Source organism: Periophthalmus magnuspinnatus, chromosome 9, assembly GCF_009829125.3.
Source record: "Periophthalmus magnuspinnatus isolate fPerMag1 chromosome 9, fPerMag1.2.pri, whole genome shotgun sequence".
In the NCBI taxonomy this organism is placed as follows: domain Eukaryota; kingdom Metazoa; phylum Chordata; class Actinopteri; order Gobiiformes; family Gobiidae; genus Periophthalmus; species Periophthalmus magnuspinnatus.
In genome coordinates this window covers 1,268,140-1,285,438 of record NC_047134.1, presented here as the reverse complement: position 1 = coordinate 1,285,438, position 17,299 = coordinate 1,268,140, and the positions used below count along the sequence as shown (strand labels likewise).

At 44.0% G+C, this 17,299-nt stretch overlaps 1 protein-coding gene across 1 annotated transcript in view; it reads left to right on the top strand.

Moving 5' to 3' along the window:
- unc5ca (unc-5 netrin receptor Ca) overlaps nucleotides 1-17,299 on the top strand; it is a 397,363-nt gene that overhangs the window by 337,274 nt on the left and 42,790 nt on the right. The window contains exons 6-7 of the mRNA XM_055224198.1: nucleotides 5,812-5,979; nucleotides 6,647-6,811. Coding sequence (XP_055080173.1) covers nucleotides 5,812-5,979; nucleotides 6,647-6,811 — 333 coding nt within the window. The remainder of the gene's footprint in view (nucleotides 1-5,811; nucleotides 5,980-6,646; nucleotides 6,812-17,299) is intronic.

The window sequence follows — 17,299 nt, the reverse complement described above, 5'->3', positions numbered from 1 at the left end:
GTGAGTCTGTGAGTCTGTGACAGTCTGTGAGTCTGTGAGTCTGTGACAGTCTGTGACAGTCTGTGACAGTCTGTGAGTCTGTGACAGTCTGTGACAGTCTGTGAGTCTGTGAGTCTGTGAGTCTGTGACAGTCTGTGAGTCTGTGAGTCTGTGACAGTCTGTGACAGTCTGTGACAGTCTGTGAGTCTGTGACAGTCTGTGACAGTCTGTGAGTCTGTGAGTCTGTGAGTCTGTGACAGTCTGTGAGTCTGTGACAGTCTGTGACAGTCTGTGAGTCTGTGAGTCTGTGACAGTCTGTGAGTCTGTGAGTCTGTGACAGTCTGTGACAGTCTGTGACAGTCTGTGAGTCTGTGAGTCTGTGACAGTCTGTGACAGTCTGTGAGTCTGTGAGTCTGTGAGTCTGTGAGTCTGTGACAGTCTGTGAGTCTGTGAGTCTGTGACAGTCTGTGACAGTCTGTGAGTCTGTGCGTCTGTGACAGTCTGTGACAGTCTGTGAGTCTGTGAGTCTGTGACAGTCTGTGAGTCTGTGAGTCTGTGACAGTCTGTGACAGTCTGTGACAGTCTGTGAGTCTGTGAGTCTGTGACAGTCTGTGACAGTCTGTGAGTCTGTGAGTCTGTGAGTCTGTGACAGTCTGTGAGTCTGTGAGTCTGTGACAGTCTGTGACAGTCTGTGAGTCTGTGCGTCTGTGACAGTCTGTGACAGTCTGTGAGTCTGTGAGTCTGTGAGTCTGTGACAGTCTGTGAGTCTGTGAGTCTGTGACAGTCTGTGAGTCTGTGAGTCTGTGAGTCTGTGAGTCTGTGACAGTCTGTGAGTCTGTGAGTCTGTGAGTCTGTGACAGTCTGTGAGTCTGTGACAGTCTGTGAGTCTGTGAGTCTGTGACAGTCTGTGAGTCTGTGACAGTCTGTGAGTCTGTGAGTCTGTGACAGTCTGTGAGTCTGTGACAGTCTGTGAGTCTGTGACAGTCTGTGAGTCTGTGAGTCTGTGACAGTCTGTGAGTCTGTGACAGTCTATGCGTCTGTGACAGTCTGTGACAGTCTGTGAGTCTGTGAGTCTGTGACAGTCTGTGAGTCTGTGAGTCTGTGACAGTCTGTGACAGTCTGTGACAGTCTGTGAGTCTGTGAGTCTGTGACAGTCTGTGACAGTCTGTGAGTCTGTGAGTCTGTGAGTCTGTGACAGTCTGTGAGTCTGTGAGTCTGTGACAGTCTGTGACAGTCTGTGACAGTCTGTGAGTCTGTGAGTCTGTGACAGTCTGTGACAGTCTGTGAGTCTGTGAGTCTGTGAGTCTGTGAGTCTGTGACAGTCTGTGAGTCTGTGAGTCTGTGACAGTCTGTGACAGTCTGTGAGTCTGTGAGTCTGTGACAGTCTGTGAGTCTGTGAGTCTGTGACAGTCTGTGACAGTCTGTGACAGTCTGTGAGTCTGTGACAGTCTGTGACAGTCTGTGAGTCTGTGAGTCTGTGACAGTCTGTGAGTCTGTGAGTCTGTGACAGTCTGTGACAGTCTGTGAGTCTGTGCGTCTGTGACAGTCTGTGACAGTCTGTGAGTCTGTGAGTCTGTGAGTCTGTGACAGTCTGTGAGTCTGTGAGTCTGTGAGTCTGTGACAGTCTGTGAGTCTGTGAGTCTGTGAGTCTGTGACAGTCTGTGAGTCTGTGAGTCTGTGAGTCTGTGAGTCTGTGAGTCTGTGACAGTCTGTGAGTCTGTGACAGTCTGTGAGTCTGTGAGTCTGTGACAGTCTGTGAGTCTGTGAGTCTGTGACAGTCTGTGAGTCTGTGAGTCTGTGACAGTCTGTGAGTCTGTGACAGTCTGTGAGTCTGTGACAGTCTGTGCGTCTGTGACAGTCTGTGACAGTCTGTGAGTCTGTGAGTCTGTGACAGTCTGTGAGTCTGTGAGTCTGTGAGTCTGTGACAGTCTGTGACAGTCTGTGACAGTCTGTGAGTCTGTGAGTCTGTGACAGTCTGTGAGAGTCTGTGAGTCTGTGAGTCTGTGTGTGTGTGTGTGTGTGTGTGTGTGTGTGAGTCTGTGACAGTCTGTGAGTCTGTGAGTCTGTGACAGTCTGTGACAGTCTGTGAGTCTGTGAGTCTGTGACAGTCTGTGAGTCTGTGACAGTCTGTGACAGTCTGTGAGTCTGTGAGTCTGTGACAGTCTGTGACAGTCTGTGAGTCTGTGAGTCTGTGAGTCTGTGAGTCTGTGACAGTCTGTGAGTCTGTGAGTCTGTGACAGTCTGTGACAGTCTGTGAGTCTGTGCGTCTGTGACAGTCTGTGACAGTCTGTGAGTCTGTGAGTCTGTGACAGTCTGTGACAGTCTGTGACAGTCTGTGAGTCTGTGAGTCTGTGACAGTCTGTGACAGTCTGTGAGTCTGTGAGTCTGTGAGTCTGTGAGTCTGTGACAGTCTGTGAGTCTGTGAGTCTGTGAGTCTGTGACAGTCTGAGTCTGTGACAGTCTGTGACAGTCTGTGAGTCTGTGACAGTCTGTGAGTCTGTGAGTCTGTGAGTCTGTGACAGTCTGTGAGTCTGTGAGTCTGTGACAGTCTGTGGATCATTATGTCAGAATATGCACATTTAAATCACAATATTTATCTAAAATGACTTCATAAATGTGACCAGAGCAGAGTGTCTGTGCTGTGGGACTCTCTCTGCAGATCACACACAGCGACGAGCAGATTGTCTTTTTTCATTTGTGCCAAAATGGCGGTGGACACTGCTGTTGTGTCCTTGGGCAAGAAACATCACCCACTTTGGCAATAAATGTGATGTGTGAGGGAATCCGTCTCACCCAAGGCGACTGTGGCTACAGCAGCACTACAACTATGGACAACTGTAACTTTAACTGTGTCCGAGGGAGAGGGAGCCACCTGCTGGTCATGCTGTAGTTTTGCCTGAAATGTTCCACAGTATGGCACTAACATATCTCCATGGAGACAATCAGGTGACGCCTCCAGGTCAGGTTAGTCACCTGCACAGCACAGTTTTATTTCTCAGACAAAGTTTGTAGACATAAAATTGAGGATAACAAAATAAAAACAGCAGTTATTTCAAAACACGTGACGTTTGGTGTGTTTGAGCGTGTGCATGTGAGAGTGCACGTGTGTGTGCGTGTGAGAGTGCACGTGGGTGTGCGTGTGAGAGTGCACGTGGTGTGTGTGTGTGCGTGTGAGAGTGCACGTTGGTGTGTGCACGTTGGTGTGTGCACGTGGCTGGATGCTGTGACACTGATGTATCGTCACTGAAATAGACGACTGTGTTCAATCTGCAGCTCAATCTGCTCCACTCAGACATGAGGCACCAGAGCCACTCCACACAGAAGAGGAGAGGAGAGGAGGAGAGGAGGAGGAGAGGGAGAGGAGGAGGAGAGGAAGAGGAGAGGAGAAGAGGAGAGGAACGACACGACAGAAGAATAGAGAGGGAGACAGGAGGGGAAGAGGAGAGGGAGAGAGGAGAGGAACAACATGACAGAAGAATAGAGAGAGGGAGACAGGAGGGGAGGAGAAGAGGAGAGGGAGAGAGGAGAACAGAACACAAAGGAGGAATAGAGAGAGGGACAAGAGGAGAGGGAGAGGAGCCAGAGAGCAAGGTTGAGAGCAACAGGAAAACACAACAGAAGAATGAAACAGAGAGAGGAGAGGGGGAGGACAGGAGAGAATGGAGAACAGGAAAACACAACAGCTCACAAAGGAGGAATGGAGAGAGGGAGGAGAGGGAGAGGAGAGAGAGAGAGAGAGAGAGAGTAGACAGACTGAGGGGAGGAGTGCTGCTCCAGTTGAGCCTCTCCCCAAGTGCAGATGGAGGTGATTGACAGGTGGATTAGCCAATCAGGGATGTGCATGGGCCTCATATTTCAAAATAAATATGGCCACTCACAAGGAAAAAAGAAAGAAAAAATATCACAGAGAACTGAAAAACATCACAGACTTCTGCAGAACGAGTGAGCGAAGAGCTAAACTGTTCATCTGACGAGGCGACAGTGACCAATGAGCTCCTTCATGTCACACGTGTCACTGAAATAAACACATCTGATTGGACGGTTTGAGCCTGGAGGGACCAGACTGATGAACTCTCCTTAATTTAATTTAATATTATTGTGTTTGACTCTGACGATGTTGGAAAAACATAAAAACACAAAAAAACAAAAACACACACACTGTCCTTAAACTGATTCTCAGATCTTTTCGTTGTAGGGTTGTCTGTCTAACCACTACACCACCAATAACAAAACCCTCTCCAGATCTGAGATTAATAAAATAAAAAATAATAAAAATTAATGAGACACAGCCACATGACAATTAAAGTGAACACAACAGTTTTACATACGATTATTTATCATTTATTTGTTCAAAATGTTATGATATCACAGGGGGCGGGGCCAAAAGGTTCTGTTGTCTGAGTGTTTTATATCAGAGGGGGGGCCGTGTGAGGTTTCTTGCCCCAGGCCCCCAAATTTTCTGGCTACGGCCCTGACATCAGATACAACACAATTACAGTATATTATTTTAACAGTATTCACTCACTCTCCACACTCAGAGCTAGTACGCTACGTTTGATACCTTTCAGCTGACGTCATCAATCCTTGAAGCTAACTAGAAGCCCGTCTCTGTCTGACGTCCTCCCTCATGTTTGACTTTAATCTGATCTTTGTTTTAACACAATCTGACCGTAAAGAGCTGGTTTAGTCGGAGCTACAACATGAGCTGATTTTGTTGCGGTTAAACAAGTCGCTCTCAAATAACATCGCAGTTACAAGCTAGCTCGCGTTAGCCTTACGGGGGACCTCGGTTGACTTTTGGTGTTTACAAATGGTGCGGCGCCGCTCGGCTTGTTTTGCGTTCTCCTGTAGTTGTGTTGTTTTTGGAGTGGCTGCATCCGTCTCTCTGTGTGTATAGTATCAGTGTGTGTGTGCGGTGGAAATTGCAGTTGTTTGGAGTAAAGTTGAACGCTCCGGTCCCTCGGCGTCTGTAAAACACTTACTGAATCTATCCAAACAAACAGCTGAATTAAACGGAACAGTGTATTAAAATGTGAGTCGTTCGGGGACGGCTCTCGCTCCGCTGGTGATTCTCGATGTTTAAAGCGCGCGGCTCGGAGGTTTCTGCGCTTCGGGACTTTGGATCACTAAGTCGCTCCCCCTTCAGAGCATCACCGCAGCGTGTCTCCTGCTAAAGTTTGTTTCGTTCGTATCTGCTGAGGTCCTGACTTGTTCTGCAGTAGAGTCCAGGCCGTGCTCCTCTGCGTTTTCTAAGTGCAAACATCTTCACTGGGCTTGTGCTTATCGTATCAATGCAAAGATTGTCCCAAAGAGCCTCATTCTTCTCATTGACGCTGTGTTTACATGCAGATCTGAACATTATCTGATATTTGGAGTTAGCTCATTCTTGGTTTATCTGATTGTTGTAGTGATTTTTACAGTTGGCAGCAGCAGCAGCAGCGAGCGTTCAAAGGAAAAACACAAATTGTTGCAGCCCAAAACGTTGTAGATTATAGAAAGTGCATTGATCTTGACTTCAGTGGTGAGTTTCTTCATTAAATAAGAAGAAATGAACATGAATATAAGCCAAAACAAAGATGTGATGACAAATTAGATTTCAAGAACATAAGAAGTTAAAAACAGTGAAGGTGTGTTGCATTAGTTTAAAGGCTGGTCACAGACCCAGACACGCCGCCGCAGAGCTGATCGCCTCCGCTGATGGGTTTATGTAATAAATACACTAAAGTCTCTCTCTCAGCCTGGTCTGATCGTTCACAAAGACGGAGTGAACGCACCTTTACCGCGCTGGTCCTTTCTCACTGTACCTGACAGTACTTCCTCTTGTCTCCTCAGTGAATGGCGGCTGGTCCACGTGGACGGAGTGGTCGGCGTGCAGCAGTCGTTGTGGGCGTGGCTTTCAGAAACGCACTCGGAGCTGCACTAACCCCGCCCCCCTGAACGGAGGCCTGCCTTGTGTGGGACAGGCCATACAGAAGCTGGACTGCACCACGCTATGCACAGGTAACAGCACTTACTCAGACAGCAGTGCAGATCATCTCACTTCTATGGGTTATGTCACGCTCACTGCTCATCAATTTAATTAAATTGAAGTGAATTTAATTTAATTTCATTTATTTAATTTATTTTTTATTTAATTTATTTTCTTATTTTATTTTATTTCTCTTATTTATATTTTATTTTATTATTTTATTTTATTTAATTTATTTTTTAATTTATTTTATTTTAATTTTATTTATTTAATTTATTTTAATTTAATTTATTTATTATTTTATTTATTTTATTTCTTGCATTATTTTATTATTATTTTTATTTATTTTATTTTATTTATTTGAATGGTATAAAAATGTTAACTGCTGCCTATAAATTGTAAGCAGGCCTGTATTTAAAGGGACAGTACTTTTTTCTCAGTACACATATTGTATAAGCAGCTCTTGGAGTCAAAATATGTCCACTGTGTACTGTGGATATGATCAGGAAGTGCATGTTAGCATGGTAGTTGTTGCTGGCTTTGCTGGTGAAACTCTTTGACAGTTGTTAAAAGAGCTTATAAACTCATCACAGTGAATAATTAGGATGTTCTAAATGCATATTTGGGCGACTGCAAACCGTTAAAAAGTAAAAATCTGGTACAGCACCTTTCATTTCTCATCTCGCCTCTGCCCCCTAGTGGACGGAGAGTGGACCGACTGGAGCAAGTGGTCCGCCTGTGGGACGGAGTGCACCCAATGGAGGAGGAGGGAGTGCACTAACCCCGCCCCCAAGAACGGAGGGCGGGACTGCGAGGGCCTGGTGCTGCAGTCCCAGAACTGTACGGACGGACTCTGTATGCAAAGTGAGTTCCCCGCCTCAGCCAATCACAAGCCCCCTTTCCCCGCCTCAGCCAATCACAGCGCGTCTCTGTGTGACTCCCTGTTTCAGCTGTTTTCATTCATATTTAATGTGACGATGACATGAAGCAGAGACCCCCCCCTGCACGACAACTAAAGTGAACACAACAGTTTAACATACGATTATTTAGCATGTTTTTGTTCAAAATATTATGATATCACAGGGGGCGGGGTCAAAGGGTTCTGTTATCCTGGGCCACAAGGTCTTAGGGGCCCAGGGACTCTCTTCCTAGTGATTTATATCAGAGGGGGGCCCGTGTGAGGTTTCTTGCCCCGGGCCCCCAAATCTTCTGTCGACGCCCCTGACACAATTACAGTATATTATTTTATTTTTAATCAAAACGAGAACGCTATTCATTCACTCTCCACACTCAGAGCTAGTACGCTACGTTTGATACCTCTCAGCTGATGTCGTCGTTTCCTGGGTGTTGACGCTAACTGGGGGCACATCTCTGTCTGACTTGATTTTAATCTGAGCTTTGTTTTCACACAATCTGAACCTAAAGAGCTGATTTAGTCGGAGCTACAACAGTGAGCTGATTTTGTGCGGTTAAACAAGTCGCTCTCAAATACAAGCTAGCTAGCGTTAGCCAACCGTTCAGCTAGTCCTACTCATGCTCAAGTTTTTTTGGCTGAACATTAAAACCTAAACAGAACCATGGACGTTTGTATTGATCATAAACTCAATCCATTTTTTTTTTTTTCAAGGATTTCAGACAATTTAAAAACTTACCTGGTGATATTTCCTTATTTGATATGCGCATTGTGTCACCGTGGCAACTGTAAAACTGCCCCTCCCCCTCAATCCGACGTCACTGAAAGTATCTATAGCCACAGCTGCCCTGGAGTGAACTGAAAGAGCGGCCGCCAATCTGCGTCAACGGCCTCTCCGCTGCCCCTCGCTCACACCACATCCACACACAGGCGCCGAGCGTGAAGTGTCTTGCTCAAAGGCTCCATATCTGTTGACGTTGGATTCAAACTACCAGCCAAGAAGGACCTGTTTTCTGCAGGTATTTGAGCAAAAAGCATCTTTCCCCAGCACAGATATGTTGTATACGCAGCTCTGGAGGTCAAAATAAGTCCGCTGTCTGTGTTAGAAACCATTTTATTGTCCGTTAATCAGCGTTAGCATGCTAGTTGTTTAGTAAGTAGTTTATTGTGGATCAGGCCCGGACGACTGAGGGATTGCACAGACATCGTGTTAGTTATTGTTGTTAGCTTTACTGTGACGGCAAAACTCCACTCTGGTGTCTGAGAGCTGTGAAAAGTGCTTATAAACTCATCATGGTGAATAATCAGGATGTTCTGAACACGTTAGGTGAATGAGGAGTAACTTTGAACCTCAGCAAACTGTTTTTTGTTTTTTTTTTAAGTTTTTTTTTCATGTTTTAAGAGTTAAAATCAGGTACAGAGCCTTAAAATCTTGCATTGCGTCCTTGTGGTTCATCTTTGGATAATGTTTTCAAATGATTCTATAAATGAAGGTGTGTGGAGTGTGTGGAGCGCTTCCTGTATCGCCACACGATGACATCACAAGGTGTAAAAACAGCGTGTTTTCAGTTGGAGAGAAGAACTTCTTGTGTTAAATATGTGTGAATGAAATAAAAAACAACTCCAGGCCTGTTTGTGACGAGGAAACGACATTAGAACAGATCAGACAATTATGAAATACTTGCCCTTTAAAGGTAAATACTTCCCCTTTAACAGTCCGAGATGACGTGGCGCTCTCTCTCCGTCCGGTAATTTGTTTCACGTCTTTGGAAAATGCGGCCAGCGTCACATCTCGGGACAAAAATAGCAGCGGAGATGGTTTCTTTCCTGGTCTATTATATTTGTTGACTGCAGTGTGCAGCTTGTTACTGACTGAGAAGCACAGACAGGGCAGACATCATGTAAAAGCTGCACTATGGAACTTTTCTAGTGTCTGCTGCCTATTCGTCTCCATGGAAATGTGTCATAAATGTGCCAGAGTAAAACTTTAAACCTATTTGTAAAGCGTTTATTTCATAGCGAGTGTTTTAAGACCTCAAAAAGAGGGTCATTACTGCGCGTGGGCTCGCCTCTCCACAAATCTGACCTGTAACTTGGCCCAGTAGTGTCGCCTGATAATGTCCAATGCAAATAGCATCTCCATGGAAACAAGCTGTTGGCCCTCGGAGGTCGGAGGTTAGAACTCAGATCATCAAATCATGTAATTGTCGAGTTATTAAACATCGGCGGCTCGTTCCAGTCGTCAAGTCGGAAAATCCAGCCTCCGTACCTCCGTTTTTTGGCTTGTTTTCGATCTTTTTTATCATAAAATTTGAGAGAACTTGGTGAAAACATTACCAAAAATAAAGATGTCTTGCCCAAGGACATAAAGGCAGAAGGAACCAACTCATGCTGGAACTTTCTGCTTAGACTCTGATGGTTTTAACACAATAAAACAGGTACAGCTCCTTTAAAGAGCCTCCTCCCTCCTTCTGAAATCATGACATCATCTTTTTATAATTCAATAAACACCTAAACTCCGCCCACAACCACATTTCAAACAGAGCTGCTAAACTGGGCGGGGCCTGGAGGTGTGGAGGATGGGCGAGGGACTTCAAACTCCGCCCCTTCAGCCAGGTGTTTGTGATCAGGGCAGTCATGTGTGATGTCACATAGTACTTGAAATCGCAGAGGCCACTGAACGCAGCACAAACACAACCTGCAAATGTGCCTAGTTTGCTCTAAAGTTGCAAAAAAACCAAAAAAAACAAAGTATATTTACGGTTTCATTCCTGTATTACTGTCTACATCTCCAAAGCTCAAAATGCTCCACCTTGTGATGTCATGAAGTGGTAGTTTTAAAGTTAACAGCTCCTTTTTTTTAACCTTTAGTTCAGTAGTAGATTGTCAATTCCAGAGCTGAAATCATCTAAATGATTCTAGAAATGAAGGTGTGTGGAGTTTAAAAACACAGAGGGGCACTTCCTGTACCGCCACATGATGACATCACAAGGTGGAACAGAGTGTTTTCTGTGCAGGGTTTGTGTGTTAAACATGTGTGAATGAAACAAACAAACAAAAAAACAACTCCAGGTCTGTTTGTAACGACGAAACAACATTAGAGCAGATCAGGGAATAGTGTGATACTGGCCCTTTAAGTGAGCAGAGTTGCGGACATAAGGAGCCATAAGGAGCCGTAAGGAGCCATAAGGAGCCTTGTCCTGGGGCAGACCGACTGTCCGACTGCCCCCGCCCCTCTGGACCCTGTGCGCTAGCAGCATCTTTACTGTAGCGCTCGTTTCCTCTCATTGATTAACTGTCTGGAAAATGGCCGGGGTTTATGCCAGCGCTAATGTTGCTACTGCTTCCTGTAGCATTAAATAAATCCATGAGGTGGGCGTGGCCTAGAGCAGTGCATCTTGGGATTTATATGTCGGCAGCGAAGAGTGGCCAGAGCGCTCTATCGGGTTTGTGTTGCTCCGTGGAGGCAGAGAAGATCAATGCCATACTGTGGAACATTCTAAGCTAACGTTAAGGTTAAACTTTATTGTACTTGTCCTCTGCGTTTGACCCGTCTGTTAGTGTCTCTCTCTGGGTTAAAAGTGTCAGGAGTCTGGGTCAGGAGTACTTCAGCTGGAGGATTTGGGATGATGCAGGAAACCGGAGCGCCCAACGACAAAGGAAGAACATGCAAACTCCACAGAGAAATTCCCGGGAGCCAAACCCATTACCTCTTTGCTGTGATGCAATCGTGCTAGCCAGGAAAGTTACACAGTGCAGCTTTAATACTACCACGCGTCTCGGTTCTGATAAATAAGACAATTTTAAAACTAATCTGCAAATTACAAATTTTACTTGCAATTTCGCCCAATTATTTACTTAAGAGATGTCATTTCAGTTCTAGTTTTAGCATCAATTAGCATCTAGTTAGCATTGGTATTAGCGTAGCCCCCACTGCGCTGTTTCATCCAAAGCTGAGTGTCCACCTGCGTCTGACCCGTGTCTTTTGTTATGTCATCGGGTTGTCCGCTGGTTGCCCGGGTGATGTTTTTACGGAGCAGATGACGCACTTCAGGAGCGTTTTAGTCTGACGGTAATCACGCTCGTCACAGGTCTCACTCACGTCATTGATTCTGTGTTTAAAATGGGCCGGTTTCATCTCCGCACTTATGTTTTTATTGCTTCCTTTTGCATTAACGTTAATCTATAATATATCTGCTTGCGTTGCGGCGTAAAAGGCCATTGAGACCCATGTAAACCATCATGAACATTGACTCTTGTTGCGTTTCAGTCGGATTTCCGGAAAGCGCAGCCAACTACTGATTCCTTTGCCAAGAATGTTCCGCAGTATGGCATTAAACTTGTGTGTTTCCGTGGAGACAAACATTTGACGCGACCAGATCACGTTACCGGTCAGGTCTGTAGAGAGGCAAGCACACTCACAACAAGAAACAAATTTTACGGAGCGTTTTTGAGTGATAAAACAATACATATCAGTTTAATTTCATACTGTGGAACATTTGAGGCAAAGCAATAATAAGCATCTCCATGGAGACGAGCAGGTAGCAGACCCTCGACCTGAAATGTTACGTACTGCACATAAACTCAAAACATTTTTAAAATCACAATAAAATAGATTTAAACAAAAGCTTTTTTAAAACTGTTTTTCATTGGACTGAAAAACATGGAAAAAAAATGCGTTGTTGCTGTGAGTGGGCTTGCCTCTCCACAAACCAGACTCTTATTTGGAAGGACTTCTGTTGCTTGTTGCCGTGAGTTACATTGGGCGTCAAAGGAAGGTGACAGACATGGCTTTAAACGTTTAAGCTCGTTGCATTTTTATTAATAATTTAACAATATATATGTGAAAATGAGGGCGTGGCCAAGTGAACGGCGTGGCCAGGTGAAGGGCGTAGTCAGGTGTGAGGCACGATCAGGTGAAGGGTGTGGCCAGGTGAAGGGTGTGGCCAGGTGAAAGGCACGATCAGGTGAAGGGCGTGGTCAGGTGAAGGGTGTGGTCAGGTGAAGGGTGTGGCCAGGTGAAAGGCACGATCAGGTGAAGGGCGTGGTCAGGTGAAGGGCGTGGTCAGGTGAAAGGCACGATCAGGTGAAGGGTGTGGCCAGGTGAAGGGCGTGGTCAGGTGAAGGGCGTGGTCAGGTGAAGGGCGTGGTCAGGTGAAGGGCGTGGCCAGGGTCCCTTTGTAGGCGGCTGGATGCTTTGGGTCCTAGTGCATCCAGGTGACCTCAAAATACAGCAGTAATTAACAAAACACAGCCCAGCAGGGGGCGTGACACCATGGAAATATTATTCTTTGGGCTGTAATATTCCACAGTATGGCATTAACCTTCTCTACATCCATGGAGAATGTTCCAGAGTGTCGTTGTCCAGTGAGGTTCATCTGGTTTTCCCATAATTTATTTAAATAGATCTTTTCTTCAGACCAAAGTTTAGTTTGTTTTGACCGTCTGTTGTGCTCTCTAGCGCCTCACAGTGGTCACATGATGCTGCCGTGTCATGTCGGATCAGCTGATTTAATTAAACAGTTTTTAGAGCTGTTTTTCTACCGGTGGAGACAGGACGACAGCGCCACCTGCAGTCCGACTTCTTCAGGACAGTGTCTCAGGTGTGTGACAGTAAAAAGGCCCCTCGTCCCGGTTTAAAGTCCGTTTGGGCACATTTTCGTATTCCGATTCGCTCTTTAATCCAGCGACGATGTTTGTCGTCCTCTGTCTCGATGACGTTGGCTCCGTCCCGGCCCATAATGCACTTCTCTCTTTTACAATGATCAGAAATGCCAGACTTGAGTTTATTCCTGTTCTGTTTTGTGTTTTGTTCCTCGTGTTTACGCCTTCGCTGTTTCCTTCTCACATTCTGTCCTATGTTCCGTTTCCCGGTTCTGTTTTATCTTTTAGTTTGCCGAAAAGTTGCTTGAGTTTTCCGTGCAGTTTTACTCGTTTACCGAAGTACATTTTTAAATTTTCAGTCGGTGTTGATCATCTTCCTCTGCCGTCCAGCTCCACGTTAAACTGTGCTCACGCCACTTCTTCTGAGGATACTTTGGAAATCACAAATTCATATCCGATTGGGTGAAAAACATCGGAATACCGTGCCGTGGATAATGAGTCGTGCTGATTCGCTCTCGTGTTTGTTTGTGGTTAATCATGTCGATGTTTGGGTCAAATCTCTGTCGTGTTTTTGTGAATCAAATGTGTCTCAGGTCAAGTGTTTTCTCTCCTTTAAAAACTCATTGACTTTGTCTCAAACAGCCTCTTGACTCCAGTCCACTCCTCCCTCTCTCCTCTCCTCTTCTCACTCCTCTTCCTCTTCCTCTTTTTCGCCCAGTCTCCCTCGTTCCTCTTCCTCTTCCTCCGTTCCTCGGGTGAGTTGACATTTGGAGACGTCCTGGTTGCGTCTTTGGGGATTAAGCGTCTGCGTCTCACACTGAGGAAAGTGCGTTTTATTCAAGCCTTTTTTTTTTAAACTGTTAATCGCCGTGGCAACAGTCCTAACCGTCCGTCACTGTGAAACGCACGACTACGGTCTCCAGACTCTTGTTTACTCAAATAAACCGCGTCCTCCATCGCCGCGTTTATTTTCGGCCTAATCACGTCGTCGCTCTTGAAGCTACTCTCCGCTCCTTGATTGTCCTGATTGTCCGCGCTCTTCTCTCCATTGCGCCCCCTCCTGGTGCATTTTTTCATTCCGTGTTTTCATATTAGCGTGAGTGTTTTCTATAATAAGAGTCTGACGGATCGGAGCTGCATCTGCTAGCGTGACGGCTAACTGGAGAGCTAGCAAGCGACGTGAGAGACTGGAATTTACAATATTTACTGATCTAAAGGTAAAAGGAGCCGTTAACGTCGTGACATCACAAGGTGGAACAGAGCGTTTTGAGCTTTTTCTGTTTTTTATATCATAGATTAAAGCTACAAGAGTCAGTTTTGTGGTGGACTGGCTGCAAAATATGGCATTAAACCGTTTGATCTCCATGGCGACAAGCAGGTGACTCAAACAGGCCACGGTACAGTTCAGATCTGTGGAACGGCGAGCTCTCTCTCACATTCAATGGAAAGAAACGAGTGAATTCATTTGATTTCCCTCATTAATTACAACCAAAAACGTTTATGTGAGACAAAACAGTCACAGGACACAGTTTATTTAAATCAGTATCTTAAACACAGACGTCTCGACTCGAAATAAAACTACAGCAGTGAAAATGTGTGAGTGAGTTCATGTTTTAATTTAGATTTTTAATGCAGTTAAATTCATCGTCGAGCTCCATCCAAAGTCTCTTTCCTCAATCAGACACGTCTTTGTCACATTAGTTCTTATTTTATTTATACTATTTCTTAATTGCTTTATTTTAGATTTATGTGAATGTTTTTGTTTTGGCATTTCATGTTTTAGAACTTCAAAACTTTTACTGGAGTAAGAGTACTGTTACTTCAATACAAATAGTACTCAAACAGGAGTAAAAGTATGCAGCTAGAAAAGTACATGGAACTGAGTCAAAGTACAAGCAGCTCATTCATTTATTCATTTGACTGATACACTGTTATGTCAAATGTTGTCTTGTTTTTTTTGTTTGTTTTTTTTATATAAAAAATACCAACATTGAAATTTTTGACTTTAAATACAGTATGTTTTTTTTTTTTTTTGTTTTTTTTTCAATAATCAATAATCAATGAATAAACTGAAACTGAAGGTTGAACATGAGTTAGGCACCTGCTTGATTTCATAGAAGTTAAAGCCACACTTGGGAACATTCTCCATGGAGACAGAAGAGTTGTATATCACACTGTGGAAGATTATAATTAAAGGAACAACATTTCCATGGAAACAAACAAGTGTCCCTCCTCCAGCCAAATATGAATCAGAATAAGAATCACATATAGAGCATGTACCGCTAATACTACAAATCCCAGAATGCTTTGCAAAGAAATTGGCCCTGACCCCATCTCTTCTGTTGAGTCTCATCTGCTCCTGTCGCCTCACTCACATTTAATCCACCACGTCTGAAAAACACGCTGATGTTTTTGAAATATTTCCAAAAATATTCAGTTTGACCCGTTACTTCGTCCCAGATTTGACTGTTGTCCCTGTGAGTTTGAGCCTCTGCTCCACAGGTTTACTCTGTTTAAATGCACAGAGCTAACCTGCTCGGCGCCACGTTCCAAATAAAAGCTGAGCATGAGCGCAAAGTGGTTCTTTCAAGGTCTGACTTCAATTCACTTTCTACGTAAAAACCATGTCCCGTCTGTCTCTGTACCTGCTGCTGTCAGACGTGTCACTCTTTAAACTGTTTGTACTTCCCACACGCTGTTACATCACTTTAAAAATGCTCAAACCTCCATGTACGTGCGTGAGGTTTGGCGTACCGCACGTTCACGCTCGCTGTTTGGGCGGTTCAGTGAGGACATGTCCCCCTCAGACCAGAGACGCATGAGTTTAGAGAAAGAGCAGACAGTTTGGAACAGAAATATGTGTCAGGAAAAGGTTTGAAAATGACAACGCGCGGGGTCTGAGGTAGAGAAACAATGTACTCGAGTAAGAGTAACGTTACTTCAAAATAATATTACTCAGCAGGAAGCACAAAGCAGTCGTCCAAGAATCAGTAAATGTGTTGGGACGTAACATCTGATTTATAATTTTGGTGAATGTGAAGGTCAAAACATGAAATAATCCAAAAGTCTGGTGTTTTTAAAGGACAGACACAAAATGAGACAAACTAAATCAAAATGAGACAAACTAAATCACATCTGAAGGAGCAAGAAACACAAATGTTCAGATCATTTTATATTATTTTGAGTACTGTTACTTCAATACAAATATAACTCAAGTATGCAGCTAGAAAAGTAGATGTAACTGAGTCAAAGTACAAGCAGCTCATTCATACTTTTATATCAAATGTCTTGTTTTGTTGTATTTTTTTTATTTCAGTTATTTTTATTTTTTAATTATATACAAAAATATCAAAATTAAAATGACAACACACACCTTTATTTAATTTAATATAAAAATATTTAATTCAATATAAGTATTATTATTATTATTTAAATATTAAATTAAATAAAGACATTGTGATTTATTACTGATTATATTTTTTGTTGGGAAAAAAAAATATTTTTTTTTAAAGTACAAACAATAAAATGTAAAAGGACACTGTTTAAAGTCAGTGTTTATTGTGTATCAATAATGTTTGGATCAATAATATAAAAACACTGTCCTGATGCAGTGAATCTACACACGTGTTTTAGTCAAAATTATGAAAGAATTTTGATTCAACTGTGAATTTAACCCAACATGTCAAATATTTGGGGATTTGCTCCAAACAGAAACCAGCTCACTCTGTCCCAGACCAGCTCACTCTGTCCCAGACCAGTTCACTCTGTCCCAGACCAGTTCACTCTGTCCCAGACCAGCTCACTCTGTCCCAGACCAGCTCACTCTGTCCCAGACCAGCTCACTCTGTCCCAGACCAGCTCACTCTGTCCCAGACCAGTTCACTCTGTCCCAGACCAGCTCACTCTGTCCCAGACCAGTTCACTCTGTCCCAGACCAGTTCACTCTGTCCCAGACCAGTTCACTCTGTCCCAGACCAGTTCACTCTGTCCCAGACCAGTTCACTCTTTCTCATCATCATCAGTTCATTTATCTGGTTTATTTTATTTTAATCACTTCATATGTTATTTACTGTTAATAAATCATGATTTATTTTCTTTTACTCTGTATCACATCTTTATTCAGAAATATCATTAAAAATGCAAACCAAAGCTCATCCTTGTGGTCTTTCTTTAGATGGTGTGCTGCTTAAATCTTTAGTTTAGTTTAATTTTGTCCAGTTTTGTTCCTGAATGTTTTTTTTACTGTTTTGTTTCTTCCTGTTTTGTTGTTACCTTAGACTGTACAGGCCAGTGTAAATGAACAGAGCCACGTTCCAAATGTGAAGTGAGCCTGGGAGTCAAGTGATTCTTTTGAGCTCTGGTGTCAATTCACTTTCTATTGAAAAACTGTGTCCCCTCTCTCTGAAATTGCTGCTGTCAAACTCGTCATTCTGACCTTCAAATGTTTGGATTAATCTGCTCTGCGTGATCTTGAGGTCTGTAAATCAAGATATGAATGTTAATAACAGACCAGTCCAGTGCTGTCCTGAGGTCGCTCCCGCTCGTGTTAGCCGCAGGTTGATTGACAGCTGCGTTGCTAACCCCCCCCCCCCCCCCCCCTGCCAAACCAGTGGTGCTAGCGGGAGCCAATCAGCCTTGCTCCTGATTGGCTCTTTGGTTTACGGTCAGATATCCAAATATGGTCCTTAGTTGCAGATTAGCCGCTATAGCTGCTAGCCTCGATGACCTTCATTTTGACCCTGAACGCTGTGGGTGACGTTCACTTTTTATACAGTCTGTGGTTGTGACTTCTGTTTTCTGTCATTTCCTCTTTCATACTGGATTCCCATTTCACT